This window comes from Macrosteles quadrilineatus, unplaced genomic scaffold (assembly GCF_028750875.1).
Source record: "Macrosteles quadrilineatus isolate MER2022 unplaced genomic scaffold, UCM_ALF_1.0 Scaffold_1__1_contigs__length_201487025, whole genome shotgun sequence".
Taxonomy (NCBI): domain Eukaryota; kingdom Metazoa; phylum Arthropoda; class Insecta; order Hemiptera; family Cicadellidae; genus Macrosteles; species Macrosteles quadrilineatus.
In genome coordinates, this window is record NW_026542594.1 from 154,107,949 (window position 1) to 154,128,654 (window position 20,706).

The window sequence follows — 20,706 nt, forward strand, 5'->3', positions numbered from 1 at the left end:
TACTCAAAATGTGTTTTATTCTATAACGTTTCATTAAATTTACGCTTATGCCTACATATTTATTTCGTGATAATAAATAATTCAGGTGATGCAATACACTAATGTAGACAGTCGCAGCAGTCGATGCCGGGCATATAGCGCCTAGAGTTTTGTTGGTTAGTCTATGGTTTCACGAACGCATACCGCGCAACGTGTAGCTAAATGAGCTGTAGGCCTATATATTTAATGGCTGTAGTGTAAGAGAGCCATCTAATATTTTACCGCAGGCTCGTGGCTCATAGTCACTATGATCTGTAGAGTAAGTGAACCTTCCTACTTCCTACTTCCTACCGCATGGTGGAAGGAAAAAACATGGTGTTTTTTCCTTCCACCATGTTCCTACCGTATATTTAAATATAAGACACGAGGCTCATAGGCACTATGATCTGTAGACTAAGTGAACCCTCTTCATTTATTTTATATTTTCGATGTAGTGAAAGTGAACCTTCTATTATATATACTATTTATAATATTATCATAGTTTAGTCTATTATATTATTTATAAAGCTCGTATAGACTATGATAATATGTAGAATAAGTTAGCTGTCCCTGCTCAATCCACTCCTTAATAACGAATCCCTACCCTATAAATTCCACCAATCCACCCCAATCCACCACTCCGATTCTGATCATCTGACTCTGAACTCTGACAGACGACAGGGACAGACTGAGACAATTTAATTTGTCATTTATTTGAGCAATTCCGGTTTCCGGTTGTAGCATGTTCTCCAACTCCAACTCCAACAAAATGCTACATGCAAACTGGACTGGAGTGTTGTGTGTGTTGACTTGACTTGACTTAATGACTTGACTTGAGGGTTGGAGGGTTGGACGTCTTGTCTTGTACTTGTTTCAGTTTGTTTATAGGTGTAGGCTACTTTTCTTTTATGAACTTATGATGGCTTTTATCGATGTCAGCTTGGTTTTTTAGTTTCTGTACGATTTATAAACTGTATGAAAATAATAATGTGCTGAACGAGTTTATTCTAGCTCATATTTTTGTTTGATCAAGTTAAAATTTGATTCTGTAATTTTAAAGTTTAAACAATATTTTTACATTTGCATGTCAAGAATAGTTCCGTGTCCAAGTCACATTCTTCTGACTGCTGAAAATTTCAACCAGAGGTTAGTCAAAAGTTTGAAGCGGTTATTTGTCTAAATTCGAATTATGATTTATAAATATTTTCTCATTTCAAAGTGAAGGCATGTGTTTGGGACCTTAGTTTTATTATCTACTTTCTACTTTACTTTGGTCTATATGGCATCAGTAAAGAATATCCCTCTGTAGAATGTGGGCTAGATTTTCATTCTATTCTGTGTACTGCGTCCTGTAATCCAGCTACTAGGAGGTTACCGTACGAATTGTGGATATTTATAGGCAAGCACTGTAGATGAGATACTACCTTGTGTGGATTAACGGCCACACGGGTGAGTACTACGACTATCCGCAGTACCATCCTGATAATTAGACCAATTCGTATTTATCAAAGACAAAAATGTGGTTCGGATTCCACTATTCTGTAGGTTCCTAAATCGCCATTAGCTGTATGGGTTATTAATTAACAGCTGTGTCTAAGGAATATGTCGGCCTTAGTCACTAACAAGACTACAAGATCACACCACGCATCTCCTTTGCTTAAAATACCTACTTACTTTGTATGTTCGCCATTTCAAATAAAAGTATTAATTAATAGCCTATGTAACTTATGCACGTGAAGACTTTTACATATTTTGATAAACTAGTGTACATGTTGCTCGAAATCGAGCAATCGCAAAGAAGTAAAGGAGTTATTTAAAAACAAATAACTTATTTAAGAACAAATATAAGTCATAAATTCCGATGAGTTTAAAAGAGTCAACTCAAAAATTACGTAACTAATGATAATACTCACAATGTACTTAACAGTTCAATATAATCAACATTTCTTGTAAATATTTTATCATTTTTCAAAAGCTGATCTGGCTTAAAGTGTATTGTAGAAATGTTTCCCCCTTATAGCCGCAATAGGTTGTCCATGTTGGTCTTTGTCAATGATAATGTAGTCTGCATGGTATCACCCATTGTCGCCAGTACGTTTACAAATTTCAGTCTTTATTTTAATAGCACCAAATAACCATTAACTAAGTTTACCTGATTTTCTGCATAACCTCTCTGTCACAATTTTACAATTAACATTTGTTCTTCCTCTCACTTTTAATTTCTGACAACAGCTGGAGTTTCATAACAATGTTTGTTTCCCATGTTAATCTTATGGAGAAATACGAAACTTTAAAGGGCCCCAGGCCCTCACTCTCTAATTATTTCCATAAAAAGAAAGTTTCCTGCACATCTTCACGTTACGCTCTTTCCAATGACACCAAAACCATGTCAATCGGTTCAGTAGTTTCGGAGGAGTAATTGTCACAAAAATCCTGCTTGCGTATTAAATAGAAGTACTAGTGGTCGTCCAGTGGTCGAAAACACGACCAAAAATATGTAATGTACCCGCATAGAATATTGGATTCTGAAGTAGACATTCCATCTATATCAGTTGTTGCATTTTATTTACTAAAAACATGTGGTCGTGTGAACCAGTCACAGTATGCGTGTTTAACATTATATTTTCGATCTTATTTTTTGTTGCTGACAAAGTTGATGGGTCATAACAGTTAGTAGCTATAGCTCTTAATTAGTCATTCCATAATTTTGACTTGGTAAAAATCATCGTGTAAAATCATCAACTGTGTTGTTGGTTCCTCTTTTAAACATCCCGTTTATTTGTAAGGGGTGTTAATATTTTATGTTGGTATCAGTGGTATGTATAGTGGAGCAGGTTTTCGTTACCGTTGGAACAGCGTTTGTTACAACCGATCCAGTTTTTTTTTTCTGAGACTAGCCAGCAAAAAAAACAATGACCAAGAACTTCTTGATAACAAATGCTCTTTAAGCTATCAACGTCTCTTCAGTTAAATACCTCAAACTGGAAAATTTACAACTACAGGTTGATGAATTTGGTATTTTATTTCACCTTATAACTTATCCGTAATAGACTTATAAAATATTTATAAGTTATAGAGCTATAATAACTGAAGAGATGTTAATAAATTTAAGAGCATTGTTATCAAGTTCTTCTTTAAAAATAAAATTTCATTGCATATTACCTATAGGTATTTTTACTAGAGAACCCGTGCGGCTCGATGAGCCGCATAGTATGAAACATAACTCCGAGGAAAACATTATGCTTAAATTCGAGTAATTGTAGTTACATCTTAGAGTTGTTTAAACACTTGTTAGAAACTAATTTTAAATATCTCTATTTGCGTGAAAAAGGTTCACCTACCTACATTATTTCTGCTCAGTTTTAACTGATAACTTCTAATGAATGCTAAACGATCTGCTCCAATTCAAGTTTGTTAACATGTTACAACAAAGTTTTTCCAGCATTGAGAATCGAAGAAAACTGTTGCCTTACTGATAGCCTGTGTTAAGTAATTTAAGTTTGAGTCATTTTATTTCTTTGATTTGAGACTTCCCTCTAATCAAACAAATTTTCTCCGTAGAGAATCCTGAAAAGTTTGGTGATATCAACCATTTCATGTGCTCCATTTTTTACCCACAAACTCTGGGTTACCAACTGGACGGCCATAATCTGCTTTGAATACGCTAAAGCAGCAACACAATTGAAAGTTGGTTAACATATTTTAACGTGTTGTCTGTCAGTCACATTATATGACCCACATAAGAATGTTCTCATGTTGTTCAGTTGAGTTTCTCTTAATACCTGTCCCAAAGTTTTGAAAGTATGGATTCATTTGTTGAAATAGGTTGGATAACTCTTGTAGCTAAAGTTTGGAAAGAAATTCTCATTTTCTCTTAACTAGGTGGCGTTCGCAGAGGCATCCACAAAATTGAGCGGAGTCATCAAGGGTTTATATTATATTGTTTTGGTCATACTGCAGTAATACCAGTCGTTTTTAATGCATGCGTTGCGGGTCTAAAGTAGCATTTTTACTCTTTAGGAAGTAGAAATAGTTTTTATCCTTTATGGAGTAAAATCAGCTGTTGTCAACTCAGTTGTAAATTACTATTATAAACGATTGCATGTATCGAAATATGTATCGATTCGTGCTTCGTAATTATTTTAACCTATAGTCTACAGTCTCTTCCCATAGTGTTTTAGCATCGCAGATACATTAATCCATTCCCACACTCAACACGCTTACCTTTACTACTTCCTTCACAACCACCTACGTCAGTGTTTCCCAACCAGTGTGCCGCGACACATTGGTGTGCCAGTAGGCCTCTGTAGGTGTGCCGCGAAATTTTAAGTAGTTAAACAATTTTTGATCAAGAAAGAAACTTTTAATAAACATACGTCAAGCACAAGTTTCCCACTAGAACTGAAACTATTTGGCCACTAGGGCACTATTTGGGTTTATTTAATATTTCTCACTCATTATTGGTAAATTCATACAACATTTTAATCGAGCTCAATGTTTTATCATTATTTAAAACTTTCCACTTAATAAACACTAAATAATGTACATATGTTGGATAACAAATGTGAGTTTTATATTTTTACCTTGGTAAACCCACCTTTATATTATATACACATATATATTTACTTGTAAAAAATAGGTTAGGCCTATACAGAGTAAGATGTAATCGAAAAAAAAAAGATTTTTTTATGCACTTACTAAATGTAATTTTAACCAATGATATTTTGTAGACAAATAAATAAATAAATATATCTTTATTGTCACATAAACGTTTTACAGATTACATAGCATAAGCTACAAAAACAGGTGACATTGTCAATATAATCATATATCATAATAAGTACCTAAAATACTAAAAAATAACCAAGATTCTTAGAAATAATTATTTGGGTTATTTTATAAAACATAATATTTGCTAATTTAAAAAATTACCATCATTCAAAAATTCGTCAATACTATAATATAATAGACAAGTGTGCCGTGACTCCAAAGTTGTTCTAGTTAGTGTGCCCTGAACGGAATAAGGTTGGGAAACACTGACCTACGTCGTGGTCCTATTTCCCTCTCTTCCCATAGCATTTAAGGATTGCAGATACATTAATCTAACCGCTACAAACGGTTTCCAGTTCCCACACTCCACACTGCCCACCTTACTACTTCCTTCACCTCTTCTTACGTCGCGGACATGTTTCCCTCTCTTCCCATAGAATTTTAAGATTGTAGATACCTTAATCTAATCGTCATAAACAGATCCCACTCTCCACACAGCTCACCTTGACTACTTCCTTCACCACTTCATACGTCTCGCACCTTTTCTCTCCCTTTCCATAGCATTTTAGGATTGCAGATCCCATAATCTAATCGTCATAAACAGTTCCCACACTCCAGACTGCTCACATTTACGACTTCCTTTACCACTTCCTACGTCACGGACCTGTTTACCTCCCTTCGCATAGCATATTAGGATTGCAGATACCGTGATATAATCGTCATAAACAATTCCCACACTCCAAATTGCTCGCCTTTACTACTTCCTTCACCACTTCCTACATCGCGGACCAGTTTTCCTCCCTTCCCACGGCATTTTATAATTGCAGATACCTTAATCTAATCGTCATAAACAGTTCCCACATACCAGGCAGCTCACCTCGACTACTTCCTTCATCACTTCCTACGTCGCGGACCCGTTTTCCTCCCTTCCCATAGCATTTTATGATTGCAAAAAATACCTTAATTTAATCGTCATAAACAGTTCCTACACTCCGGACTGCTCTCATGTTCTACTTCCTTCACCGCTTCCTACGTCACGGACCTGTTTACCTCCCTTCCCAAAGCATTTTATGATTGCAGATACATTAATCTAATCGTCATAAACAGTTCCAACACTCCGGACTGCTCGCCTTTACTACTTCCATCGCCACTTTCTACGCCACGGACCTGTTTCCCTCCCTTTCCATAGCATTTTATGATTGCATATACCTTAATCTAATCGTCAAAAACAGTTCCCACACTCCGGACAGCTCACCTTGACTACTTCCTTCATCACTTCCTACATCGCGGACCCGTTTTTCTCCCTTCCCATAGCATTTAATGTTTGTTGATACCTTAATCTAATCGTCATGAACAGTTTCCACATTCCAGACTGCTCACCTTTACTACTTCCTTCACCACTTCTTACGTCACGTACCTGTTTTCCTCCTTTCCCATACCATCATATGATTACAAATACCTCAATATAATGGTCATTCATAAGCAGATCCCACACTCCGGACAGCTCGCCTTGACTACTTCCTTCATCACTTCCTACGTCGCGGACCCGTTTTCCTCCATTTCCTTATAGTTTTTGGAATGCATATACCTAAATCTAATCGTCATTAACAGTTTCCACACTCCAGACTGCTCACCTTTAGTACTTCCTTTAGCACTTCCTACGTCACGGACCTCAAGCTAGTGTCGTCATTTGATAATATTTATGATTCATACAGTTGTTGTTCTAATATCTGTGGAATAATGCTATCAGCTATTTCTTTATCTACTGCATTCAAAAGTCAACAGCTGATCATTTGTCTTTGTTTATGTGTCAAATACTGCTTCCATAAGGTTACATTGAAACTTTGAGACCCAGTGGGGCGGATTCCTGAGAGTTATTTTTAACGCCATATAGATGTTGGCACTCACCGATATGGTCTTTATCACCATCCAAAATTTGAAAACGATTGATTCAGCCGTCTAGGAGGAGTTTGCGTATTACGAAATGCATAAAAGTCGACGTATAAGAGCTTCGCTCGCTCCGCTCAATGAACAGTGTATAGGCCTATTATTTGCCTCTCCTGAATCATAAAAATAAACATGACCGTAACTACTCGATCGTCAAATACATTAACACTGATTCCTTCACTTATGTTTGGTATAATATTGCCACTAAAACTTTCAATAGCAAATGAGTTTCTGAAACTTCTTATTTTTGACTTGAAATGTCTGGATTGTGTTGGTGAATTCAGTCCCAAAAACTTTGTATAAGTTTGTCAGAGATACGGGCAACATAACCTAGAAGCAAACAATCCATTTACGTTTTTCTCAATTGAAGTAGACCGAGTAATACAAAAGTTTACAATAAAAACATAAGGTCAGCAAAGATTTGGTATAGGCCTAATCTTACTACTTGAACTTATCATAGTCAAGGCATTATTAAAGTGTCTACCAAATGTTTTGAAATTTCTCGATCTGTCAGTGTCAGAAGTAAACAATTCTTGCATGCATTCATTTGATCTGTGATTAGGCAAGTTTACTTTACCACCGTGAAAACACTATGTGCTTCGTATATTTTTTCACTTCCAAAGTAAGTTGCATAGCATAACTGTCGAATATTATTCATCTCACCTCTCACCAAGTGAATTTGTATCTAAATGGGTATCTGTTAGACCAGGCATCTCTTTTTCTACTCTCCTCATACGCATAAGATATCTTATTATTAATTGTCTCCTCCTCCTGTTTTCAATATTACTTTTTTGAACTTGAGGCATTTTCTGTTCTTCCAACAAAACTGATAAACTGTTTAACTTGGCCTTAACCTACTGAATATTACAAACATTAATATTTACTCCCGAAAAGCTAACGAGTTTCATTTGATAAACAGCGGTTTTTTGTTTTTAAATTTGTTCTGTGTATTTCTTATGGGGAAAACCCGACCTTTGAGAGGGTCTCATGCCTCACACGTTAACACGTTCGCTGCTACGGACGTTCCGGAACGTCAAACAGGCCACGGCGCCAGGAGCTAGGAAAGTTCCGGAACGTCGCCGTTCATCGATGTTTAACGTTTCCATGGATCAGCCAGCTCGTCACGAGCGTCCTATATTTCTTTGCAGCTTGTGGGGATTTACTTTTCTGACAATAAAAAATACTAGGACCTTTCTTTGGACACCCCTACCAAGTTTCTACGCCCAGCCGTTCTCTCAAATTAGTGGGGACAAAGTTTCCAATTAAAGATTTAGATTCCCCCATGTTAATCTTATGGGAGAAACTCCAACTTTGATGGCCTGTGGGGCAAAGCTCGAGGATTTTTATTGCAGGAATTGGTGAAAGGGGGCGTCTACACAAAAAATGCTTTATTTTGACACGTCGTTTGTAAAAATCCGTCCATTATTAAAGGAGGAGTAGTGTTTCGTAGAAATCGCCTTCACGTATTATATATAAGGATAGTTTCCCAAAACCACCACCAGGGTTGTTTAGAACAGGGCTTTGCCCCACCTCTTTCCTGCTAGATAGCGACACTACTTTACCGACTGCAACCTAGGTAGTGCTGCTATCTATCAGAATCACTTAGTACTATGTCCAAAGCCAGCTTTATTGCAAAACATTGCCATCCAGTACAACTACTGTTGTTTTTACTGAGAGTCAGTGTATCGGCAGCAATGTTTACGCAGCGGCGAGCGTTAGTTCAGCTCCTGGCGCCGTCCCGGCATCTAGCGGTCAGCAGCGAACGTGTTAAGAGTAGGAATTTTAAAAACTACAAAACTACAAATTGAGACGAATCTTTTGACACCTGAAATTGGTCCACAAATAAGGGAGGAGTTGCGTTAACAAAAAACGGCTTCACGTATTATATATATAGATTTTAACCATAGTCTATTTGGGAAGCCTCCCAAAGAAACTCAAACTCATTGGTTTTAGGGAACGACTTATTTTAACACACAGAAAGCATTGACCCAAATTAACTTAAATTTATATCGCATAATTATTTCATAATACTTGTAAACTATTACCTTTCTATTACCTATCCAGATCCCCTTTTAGAATTTTTTTAGGGCAAGTGTGTAGTAATAATAATAATAATAATATTCTGTATTTGCTTCAGACAATACAAAGATTGCATAGCATGCGTCAACATATACAAAATAAAAGAAAAGGGCACAATAGAACAAAATAATCCATGAAAATACAACATAACAAAAATATACAGCCAGAGTGTTATTTATTTTGTGTTGTCATGGTGAAACCAACTTCAGCCAAGGCGTGTTTATTCCCTATGGTCCATGAACTCATCCACCGAGTAGAACACGTTTGACACTAAGAAGCGTCTTAATTTTGCTTTGAATTTAGTGTTGCTGTTTTCATCTCTGATACCTTTCGGGATCCTATTCAGGAGAACGACACCAGCCTGGGACGGCATTCGTGCCATACAGGCTAACCTGTGCTGCACTGGCCTATACACGTCCCTGGATCTAGTGTTGTAATCGTGTACACCTCTGCCCTGTATTAGGCAGCCTTTAGACTTGCAAAAAAATGCAGTCTCTAGGATGTACAGCCCAGCAAGCGTGAGCAAGCTATAAACCCCGGCACGACTCTCTACGTCCAAGTTTAGCTATGATACGGATGGCTTTTTTCTGGAGAATGAAAAGACGGTTTAAATTTCTCTGGGAGCAATTTCCCCACAGAGAAATGCCATATGAGAGGTGGCACTGTATCAAACCGCTAAGCCATCAACAACAACAACTCAGTAGGACAGTGTTGTGAAAGGCTCCTCAGCAAGTATATTGCTGAAGACACCTTCTTACAAACACTATCCACTTGCTCATTCCAAGTCAACTCACTACTGTATCGATGAGCATTCCGAGGAATTTTGAAAACCCGACCTCTTCGATTACTGTGTCATCTATCATTGCAGTTGGGTGGTATGCCTTCCGAGCGGTATTGCCTTTGAAAATCATGCAATTTGACTTCGAGGGGTTGACTTTGAGGTTTATGTTCTCAAAATATTGAATGCAAGAATTTGTTTCAACAAAACATTGAATTTCTATCTGTTCAACACTGTTGGAACTGAAAGAGAGAGTCGTGTCGTCCGCGTATTGGACTATGCGTCCATTAGGTATTGCCAATTTCAAATCATTCACATACACCAAGAAAAGGAGGGGGCCGAGAATCGATCCCTGGGGGACGCCATATCTCAGACTGGTGGTATGTGAAAGTGCACCGTTGACCTGCACTTGTTGGGTCCTTCCAGAAAGATAGGACTTCAACCATAAATGTGGCAAACCTCAAATACCACAGCTCCACAGTTTGTCAAGGAGTATGTTGTGATCCACGCAATCAAAAGTCTTAGACAAATCAAGAAAGACACTTAGTGTCATGTTATGTTTGTCTAAGTTGCTGACAATAATTTTCACTAAGTGGATGATTGCATCCACAGTAATTTCCCTTTCCAGAAACCAAACTGGTCTTTGGACAAAACATTGAATCGGTCAAAGAAATTTATCATCCTGCGCATAAATAATCATTCATAAATTTTGCTTAGCACTGGCAGGATAGAAATAGGCCTGTAATTGCTTGGCTGATGAGGATCCCCTTTTTTGAAATTGGAATTAGTTTGGCAGCTTTGAGTGAATTTGGAAATTGGCCATTCTCAAAAGAAAGATTTATTGATTTGGTGAGGGGGGGGGCACGATGCCCTTGGGGCATTTGTTAAATATCCAAGTAGACATACTATTAACATCCGTTGATTTCTTTGCCTTAAGCTCACAAATCTCTCTCTCCACTTCCCGTTCGGTTACGCCAGTCAGATACATCGACTCGGCTACCTATATGCTGACCTGCCCAGGAGTAGCCGGAGGTGTGAGGCCAGTATCACCGACATTCGCAAAAAGGTTAATTAGGACATTTGCCACATCCAGCGACCCCAGAATAGCTCTAACCTCCACCTCCGGTTCAATTGGTTTTGAAATTCTAACCGAGGGTTTTTTTCTCGTTTATGATTTGAAAAATTATCAGCACTTTTCAGCCTTTTGTTTTATTTCGTAGCTTTTTGCTGCTCTCAGTACCTGCCTGTATATTCGTTTGTATGAATTGTAAAAGATTTTAAATTCAATGCTATTGTGGGTTTTTAACTGCATCCAATAGACCTTAAGCTTTTCCCTTGACACTAAAATGATAATTGAGACAAGCGTTTATTGAATTTAAACATTCATCAGGGCAAGTAACTCCTTCTAGACAGCTCTATCTTTCTCGCTCTATCTCCTTGCTGAGCAAGATAAAGTTTTCAAGGCATGGGTTTCTCTTTGAGTTGACAATTTGTAGTAGGTGGCAGGGTGCAGAGCCCGCGATAGTAGTGACCTGAGCGCAATGATCCGACACGGCAGTGGAGACGACAGAGACAGGCACTTCACCAATGTTGGTAATAACATTGTCAATGGCAGTCTGCGATGTTTGTGTCACCCTGGTGGTTGAGTTCACAGACCATTTCAGCCCAAAACTATCTAAAACATCTCTAAGAACTTGTGTTTTGTAGTCTTTTGAGTCTAAAACATCAATATTGAAATCCCCTGCAATCAGGAAAGATTGTTTTTTTTTAAGTAATGTGCTGCAGAAAATGAAAGGATTCAAATTGTTCAGCAAAAATATCAAAATTACCATCCGGGGATTGGTATAGGGCATAAATACATAAGTATTTATTTTCCTTGACAAAAACTTTAGCTCCACAAATTTGAGTGATAATTTAACTGGCAAAGTTTCTAATTTTAAATTATTCCCAAAAAAGAGTGCAACACCTCCCCATTTAGCATCAGTTCGAATGAAGTATTCCCCTAGACTGTAATTTGGAATTTGAGCAAACTGAACATAAGTTTCATTATAACCAAACTCAGATAGAACCAAAACATCAGGCTTGAGCTCATTGCAGAGAATTTCTATTTCAAGTGACTTGTTTGTAGCAACCTGTATGTTCTGGTGTACTATTTTCAATGAGTTTCTTAAATTTAATGAAGTGCGATCTGTACGAATGTTGTGTTTGTTAATGTGTAACAGTAGTAGCTCTGCTATTGACTGCTTCAGAAAATGTGTCGTAGGGCGGAACCTTGGGCCTCGGTGTTGTGGGTACTGATGGAGCAGACAGTGAAGGAGGAACGTCTTTGTCTGATCAAATGACTGCGTCGAGCAATAGCCTTGCCAAAAGTTTCTTCCCTTTCATAGTGAGTTTTATTTTACTCAAAAAGTAAAGCATAAATAAACCCACACGTATTATTCATCTAACCAAGTTTATGAATATGTGGATTCCTATTAGTAAAAATAATCTGTTTCTCTCCCGCACTGTTCTCAACCGCATGAGACCCCTCACCAATTATCTAACTCCTCCTGTTTTCAATATTTCTTTTTGAAGCTACAGAATTTTCTACTCTCTCAAACAAAACCGCTGCTGAATATAAAAAAAACTTTACTTTATAAAAACATTATTTACTTACTCAAAAGCTTAATGTTTACCCTCATTGAGTCTTACAATAAACACAGGCTGGGTTTTGATTTCATTAGAGTTTGTTTGTATTCTACTTTTAACAACTCTTCTCCTGTTGTAGGTAGGCCTAGGTACCGTGTTTTATTACTAAGACCTGTTATGGTTTACAATTTAGTAAATCTTCTCCAAGCTAAATCTTATGAACGAAAAACATACAATATATATTTATATAACATACTCTAAGGGCTGTATTGCCCCCTTATGTGTCTGTGTTTTGGCTTCAGATCAGACTAAAATTTATATGCCTAACCTTAATTATAGCAAAACTAACAACCGAGGCAAATGTTTTGAAACCTTGACACCTAGCTTGATTTCACACCTTACATTTTAAATAGAAATTTGTCAAGAAATAAAAGATGAGGAATTGTGTAAAAAAAAGCGGCTCACTTCTTATACACAGGGTATCCGGTAATTCATTACAAAGAATGTAGGAATACTAGAGAACCCATGCGGCTCATTGAGCCGCATTTAGGATGAAACATAACGCCGAGGAAAAGGTTATGCTTAAATTTAAGTTATTCTAGTGACCTCTTAGAGTTTTCAATAATAAAATTAACAGTTACCTTGTTCAATATCCTTTGGTATTGTTAGATGACGACTGGTTTTCTTGACGACAGTCTCATCATCGGGTCAATCCTCGTAGAACGATTTGTTATAATAAATACATAAAGTTTTTACCGAACACAAAAAAAAAACACATTATATTTACAAAGTATTTACAGACAGAAACCATCACGATGTGTGCACGCTTACGTCGAGCCGGCCGCGACTCAAGCTTGCACGTACAGTATTTAGTTTATTTAACTATTGCTTTTAAATAGTTAAATAAATTAAATAATCAAGAAGTGTAGGCCCTACTCAGGTTGAACATTTAACTTTTTAATTTAAACTAATGTACCCGTTGCTCTAAGTTGGGCAATTCCTAAATACAGGTGTTTTCTCCAAACAAAGTTAATTAAAAATAAATAACCCTTACCATAAATGTATTGGTTTATTTGATTCAACTTATGAAATAATAATTTTCTTGCACAGTACTTGTAAAATATTTTTTAAAGACTTGCCTGCTTTGAGAGAGTTTCATGAATAGTTTTCACCATACCTTAAAGGTCTATACCCAAGTCGTTGCCATCATGCTGATCAATACAATATGACGATCATCAATTATGTTGCCAACACGATACTATAATCAAATATATTTCAAATTTTACAATAGGTTGGAAAGTATAGAATGCGTTGTTTTAACTCAGTTGTAGACTACGTGATTTGATGGCTAACTTACATAACATTATTTTAACAATACCAGTGGCTTGTAGGGATATAAGTCCATAAGAAGCTCTAATGTAAAGCAAATTATTGTAATATTTAAACATCTCAGAATCAAAATATCTATGAGTCAGGATAGATATTTCAGTACAACTTATCTTTTGTGTAATAAACAGTTTGTTGTTTGTCTTGGTTTGCTTATGTTGATGTTATTTGCAATAAATAATTTGAATTACTCCAGAGGTTTAACTCTGCTAAAGACAGCAAACATGTTTGTGAATAAATATTGGTTTACTAAGGTAGCTTTGGGCTTTTGGTTAATGATTATAAAACGGCTTCCCTGATTGAAATATTGGAAATTGTCTTCGTCAAGTATGAAAAGGAAAATAAAGGTGTGTTGAGATAAACTTAGTTCTTGGTCTTACTTCCTTACTTCTTGGTACGTGCATCGAGCTCCAGGTAATGCCGACCGCACGGTGTCTCTCATATACAAGGTTGGCCAGTCTCCAGTAGGTGGGATCAGTTAGGATTAGTCCAAGAGTACAGTCAAGTTGGAGCCTCTTCCTCAGCTCATCTCTGATATCCAACTTGCGAGTGCAATGAAGGAGGATGTGTTGCAACGTTTCTTCTTCCGTTTGACGTACCAGACACAGGGGTGACTCAGCGAGTTGGAAGCGAAAGAGATATAGATAGAGAGATATAAAGTCAGTCGAGTTAGTTCTTGGTCAAAACCACTAAATTAGCACCCCGACCCAGTTTTTATATCTAAGTTTATGATTCTTTTGTAAAGGTTTAACAAAATTAGTGTATAGTAAAGGAATCCCGTTTACCAAACAACCCTAGATTTGTTTCTGATTACCATTTAAAAAAACTACTATTAGCCTAGTGTAAGTTTATAATGTAATAGCAAAATTACTTTACATCAGCATCTTCGACATGCATATTTTTGGTTAGTTTAAGAAACGGAACCTTTTTTGCTTGGAGAAACAGGCAGTACCTGTTTAAAATCTCCTCCAAACAATATTGTTTTTCCACCCATTGGAACTTGTTATAGTACTTGAACAAATGCCTGTATGAAACTATTCATCTTTATTCCCAGGTTGTTTTCAAAGAGTTGGCCATTGAGGTTATTGCACTTCATACAAAATATTGATTAAACACTACAATAAATCTCCAATATAAATGTTGAAATAAAAAAGTGTGGAATAAATCATTAACATAAGTGTTTTGAAATCAAAACAAAGCAGAAGTTTTCCATTTAAGCTTGAATCGTTAATTATTTAGTCAATGTGATTATTTCATGTTAAATATTCTTTAAACACAACAATAACCTTCAAATTAGGCCTATAAGAAAAAACTTCATAATTGTTTTCAGCCATTCCAAGTTTAATTCCTTTGATTTAAACTTTCTAAGACATAACTAAAAAATCTTTATTATTATAGGTAACGTTATCCCTGGTTTTATATAGTATACAGTACATTGCAGAATTGACTGTCAAATGATTAATCCAAATGTAATATTGCGTACTGGCTTAATGATAAATCACGATCAGCTCTATTGAAGTAAACAAAAATCAGTAGTAAATGGCTTCTACTGTTATTCTTGTGGAAAATATTTGACGTTATATCTAATTTTGAGTTAGAATTTTGGGAATTTAACAATTTTCTCCGCCATCACGGGATCAAGACCTTTAATTTGAGCCCTCTCCTGTCGTTCTACAACTTCTCAGTCGCCCACAATTTTGACGCAATGAATCGGCTCACGTAATTAACATATAGATTTATATAGATTTCGGCCACAACGGGTTTGCTAGTTTAAGTTATAAAAATTAAAATGGCTGCAAAAAACACATAAAAACAAGTAAGCAAATGTTCCTACATTTGTTGTACGTACTTGAAGGACACCCTGTAAAAGGATGATGATATTGATGTGTTTTGTTTATATATTTAGCTATGTATGTTCGGTTTACCTATCAGGTAAACGGTGCAAAAAAAGTCCTGCGCTGTTACAATACAACTGTTATAACTGGTATAACTGTTATAACTGTTGTTACAACTTACAATATTTCAAAAAATACTAAAAAATAGAGCTTCAAAACTCAGTTAATGAACACTAAAATCATTTTAACGCATTATTCAGTGATTCGATACCTCTTTAAGAGGACGTTAGGAGTCAGAAGAAAATCTTAAACGTAAGTTTACTATGCCGCAAAACTGAACTCAAACAGACAATCGAGTAGCCTAAAAAATAACAGCTGTTCAAAGATTCATTGAATTTGCAATGCTATTATATACTACCTCCTCAGACCTTCTAGAAGTCAGAAGAAAATCATAAACGTAAGTAAAGGTCAATATGCGCCTCAAATTAAAGGTCTATATTAGTAGAATACAATCCCACAAATTTGAGCTAAAAAGAACATCTGCTGAAAAAAAATAGCAGCCATTTAAACATTCAAAATGGCAGATTCTAGAAATCTGTTGAACGGCTACCATTTTAACTCTGTTGTTTGTTTTGAGTTCAAATTTACGACATAGTATTTTACTAGTAAAGGCATTCAATTTGATGTACATAACCTATGTCTTGCATTTAAGATTTACTTCTGACTCTTAGCGGGTCGTCACCCTGAGGGGGTAGTGTTTCACTGAATAATACGTCAAAGTTATTTTATTGCTCAGTGACTTTGTGACAAGCAAGTACAATACAAGAAGATGGTGTACTATTTGTTTGCCACAACTGTATACCGTAGCGATAATATCTGTTGTCAGGACCAAGTAAGTTTGCAGTTGGTAGCAGCCAATCACAAGACAAGTCTAGTGTGACGTTGCCACATCGCCCATTGACAACACTTATTAAATATACAAAGCAATATTTTCAAATCAGCTGGTATTATTAGATTTGGCAACACCGCACGGTTCTTATTGGTTCATTCAAAACCATATGGTAAATAGGCTCCTCCCTCAACTGCAAACTTTTGTGGCCCCGACAATAATGACACTTGCAATAATATATTTACTCTTTTACTTATTTATTTTGATTAAGTCATAATGCCAGGTAAATATTTAAAATCTTGTGCCTTCTTTTACTTTTATTATTTTTTTAGGCAATGGGATGCAAGAAGAGCAAGTTGCAACGTAAGGAATCTGAAACACAAGCTCCTGGCGGACACATCAGTCCTTGGGAACTCGGTCAAGAAGTACGTCCTGACAACTTACAACCAACCCAAAACCAAGTATCAAACTATAGGGTTCAATCGGACCGTTATTATAACTATAATGTAACGGGTAATCAACATACAGGTAATTCAAGAGGGTATCAAACAGATTACAGCTATTATAATAATGCAAATGTTACCGGATCGTACGGCAGTGCTGCCCCAAGTTATAACGGTGTTAGGGAATTAAACAGAGTACAAAATTTTAATAATAATGCATATTACAATGGTAGTCTAAATGATCTCAGTGTTTTGGGAAATCCTGTTCCTAATAATTACACATACAATCAATTTGGTCAGGAACTAATACAACACACATACATTTCACGGTCGTACCCCAATCTTCAACAATGCCACAATGACAACCGGGAGCGATCTATGGGTCCCCCGTTGAGGCCTGTGTCAAGGGTAGATCGTTTCTCAAGACATCACTCGTTTAATGATGGTTATAGAAGGGCTCATCAAGACACAAACTACAACTCTATGGTAAGGTACGGATCCTTAGATAACATCCCTGTAAGAGCTACAAACAGATTCTCCAGGAGCAACTCTACCAATAATATCAACCTGTGCCAGAATAGTTCAGTTTGTAATGGTAAATATCCTAAGCGCCGCAACTCAGGGAGACAACGTAATAGAAAACGTAAGTCACTGGACAATGACTCGCTAAGTTCCAGCACCGCTGTCAGTGATGGTTCTGGCTCTGTTACAAATTCTAATCTTGATACTGGTATAATTGTACCTCGGGTGAAACGGAGACCTTCTGAAAAAATCAGTACGTCCACTGATTCAACCAAAGAATCAAATGAGGGGGGATCAAATGAGGAAAAAGATATAACCTGCAAAGATGAGGATAAGGGAAAAGATGTAACCTGCAAAGATGAGGATAAGGGAAAAGATGTAACCTGCAAAGATGGAGATGAGGGAAAAGATGTAAACTGCAACGATACAACCAAAACTTCAAATAAATCTGTAGTACTACTCAGTTGCTATGACGAACCATTAGACATTCTGGATTTGTTAATATACCCAGAGGAATGGTCTTCGGGTGCTGTTGACAAAACTGGTCTGGTTGATATTTCACTACTATCTCCCGAGGGGAAATCGGTGCAGAGATATTTCCATAGATCATCACAATCTAGAGAGTTCTCACTGAGAATCACCGGGATTGAAAGGATCGAAAATCCTTTCATGCACTCGTGTTATCAGTTAAAGAAACAAGAAATGGAATCTCGTAATGAACACGTCGATGAGTTGTATTTATATCATGGTACAAAAGAAGAACACTTAAATGGGATACTCGACAACAACTTGAACTGGAGGTTGTGTAAAGAAAAACACAAGTTTGGAGAAGGAGTCTCTTTCTCCCCATTCGCCACCTACTCCAGCCATTACAGCGACAGAACCTCAGTGAAGTTCATGTTGTTGTTTAAGGTGTTAACTTCCCACAGTATTACCGGTTCCCCTGATATGAAAATACCACCCATCATTCAAAATGTTGTGTATGATACCAGCATCAAAGATGACACTTCCGTCATAGTAAAATACTCGGATAACGAGTTTTACCCTTTGTACAAAATTACTTATTGTAAAATTTTTAGGTATTAGTTAGGAAAAAACTTAAAGCAATCAGTATTTAATTTACTGTTTTGCCTAACTGAGCCTGTAGGGTCTCGAAGATGAATACTGATGACAAGTATTCTCCGTTTTATGGGGAATGTTTTTGCCAAATTGAGTCTGAATACCTCCTTGTTTGTTAAGGAGTGTCAGTGTTCTCCATATTGGAGAGACCTAGAAAAAGCTTTAAGAATCACTAGCTTTGTACGATGAATACTTGAACAGATATTGATCGTAAACATAAACAAATTATGTTACTGGCCCGAAATTAAACATTATTTTAATATTGCTTAAATGGAACTTTCAAAACAATGTGTTAATGCAAATTAGTAAAGTATCAGGGCCAGCAACGTCATATATTTATGTTTATGACCCATACCGGTTCTGTTCTAGTATTCGTGCTTTGTACCATATCTAGGCTATACATGTAAAAAAAACTGTATTGTAGGTAAGTTACTTCTTTGGTTACGGTATTATGCTAGGTTGCCTTTTGTTCAACATTTTAAAATTAAAATTAAAAAAACTTCAAATATTTGATCCAAACCAAAACAAACTTTTTTGGACGAAACATTTTTGATCATAATTTTAAAATTTACATCAATAGGCCTACTCCAACAAGGTTTTATTGGCAATCACCCTGTGAGTGTGTAATTCAAAATGGTCAGGAAAGTTGTGCACATTAACTATGTATGGTTTTATCATAGTAAGTTGCCTGGCCTTGGACTAAGAATGAAAATCTTTGAAAATATTTACAGTAAGAAGTAGATTTAAAAATCCATTGATAAAATAGGCTACATAAATATGGGTAATTTATTGCATTCGTTAATGTGTGATTTTGATTTGTATTTTGTAAATGAATGTGATAATTTGAACAAAAGCTACAGATAGGTAGTGGTAGGATACCTTAAGAGACTATTAATTTTACCTTTTTAGGGGTTTTAAAAACTGCTACTTTATAGAATAAGCCATGTATGTACTGTACTTGGTACTTGACTTTATTCATGCATCTGCAATGATTTAATCTCTTATCTTTTGGTGAGTATAAATCATATTTCAGACAAGTTATAAAGGAACCAAAAAGTCTATAAATAATACGAAACACAATGCGTTTTGTAAAATAAATTATCAAAGAGAGGTATGCATTTTAGTCTGCCTATACTGGACGTTTCATGTTTGGCATTGCTCAAGTGCAACTGCAATAGATACCAAGTTTGCAAAGACATGATATTACAGTATTAGATGTCTTTTAACTGATTCACAAAAGCATTACTCTAAAGGGTTAGTGTTAAAATAGGGTTGCAATATAGTCAGAATTATTATCAAGTTGGTAGTTATAATTTTATTCAATACCTTTTTACAGTCCAAAACTTGTACCCTTTTTTTAAGTTGTATTGCATATTCATTTAGAAACATTCATTATTGGTTTACTTAATAAAATTGGCTGAAATACAGAGACAATGAAAAAAGTTATGTTGTTCCATATTTAATACACATAGAACGAACTACTGTACCAAATTTGTTTTGTAAGTATTTTAATTTGGCATACCATTGTTTATTTATTTGCATTACCATTGTTATTTTTTGCAAGCCAAGCAATGTCTATATTTTGATACAATAAAGAAATTTTTTATTTGTAGTATTGACTATATTATTTATTTTTTCTTTGACATAATGCCTGTACTTTTTATAACTTATTTATTTCAGGAAACTCCTTAGTTATGTTTTAGGTTCATAATCTTAATCTAACTTCTAAAATATGTGTCATAACATTTTATAAAGCATTCAATTAGTTTAGTAAAGGGTGTTGTTTTAGAAGTATACAACTATAAAATCGTATGAAACACATAAAAATAGTGTTAACTATCATGCTATGAATTTATTTCATCGGTACCTTTCACCCATTGAATTATTAGCTATTTTTAACCTCAATTAGGAAACATATATTTAATCATACAAACAGGATGTACTGTGCATCGACAGCTACCCCCCTCTTTAATCTATTGCATGTGTCCCACGTTTTTCGTTTTAAATCTTACAATTATTTTATTTATTCCCTGCACATACAGGGAGCGGCAGAAATATCTGACGGTTTTCAAGCGAGTACCGTCCGGCAGCCAAGTGGAGGAGGGTGGTGGGGAGCGGCTCATTCTCAAGGCCAAGTGAGACAATTTTAGTCGCCATAGAGCAGTGGACCGGTATACATCGCGCGTTTGTCGTTGAGGCGTATTTTAAAAATGGCGATTTTGTTGTTAAAAGCAACGTAAGTTTCGTAGGCATTTTAATGTGGCTCGTGGGGAACCTATCCCATCCCGAAAC

The 20,706-nt window shown here is 36.1% G+C and overlaps 1 protein-coding gene across 1 annotated transcript; it reads left to right on the plus strand.

Annotated features, from left to right (window-relative positions):
* Positions 1-877: 877 nt before the first annotated feature.
* LOC128987767 (homeobox protein 2-like) lies at positions 878-19,843 on the plus strand. The gene is made up of 2 exons (XM_054408789.1): positions 878-1,164; positions 16,663-19,843. Exon 2 carries the CDS (start codon positions 16,666-16,668, stop codon positions 18,379-18,381), a length of 1,716 nt encoding a protein of 571 aa, XP_054264764.1. The 5' UTR covers positions 878-1,164; positions 16,663-16,665; the 3' UTR covers positions 18,382-19,843.
* Positions 19,844-20,706: the final 863 nt, after the last annotated feature.

Excerpts from the sequence above, each read along its gene's own strand:
- LOC128987767 (XM_054408789.1), top strand. The coding sequence starts at position 16,666 with ATGGGATGCAAGAAGAGCAAGTTGCAACGTAAGGAATCTGAAACACAA.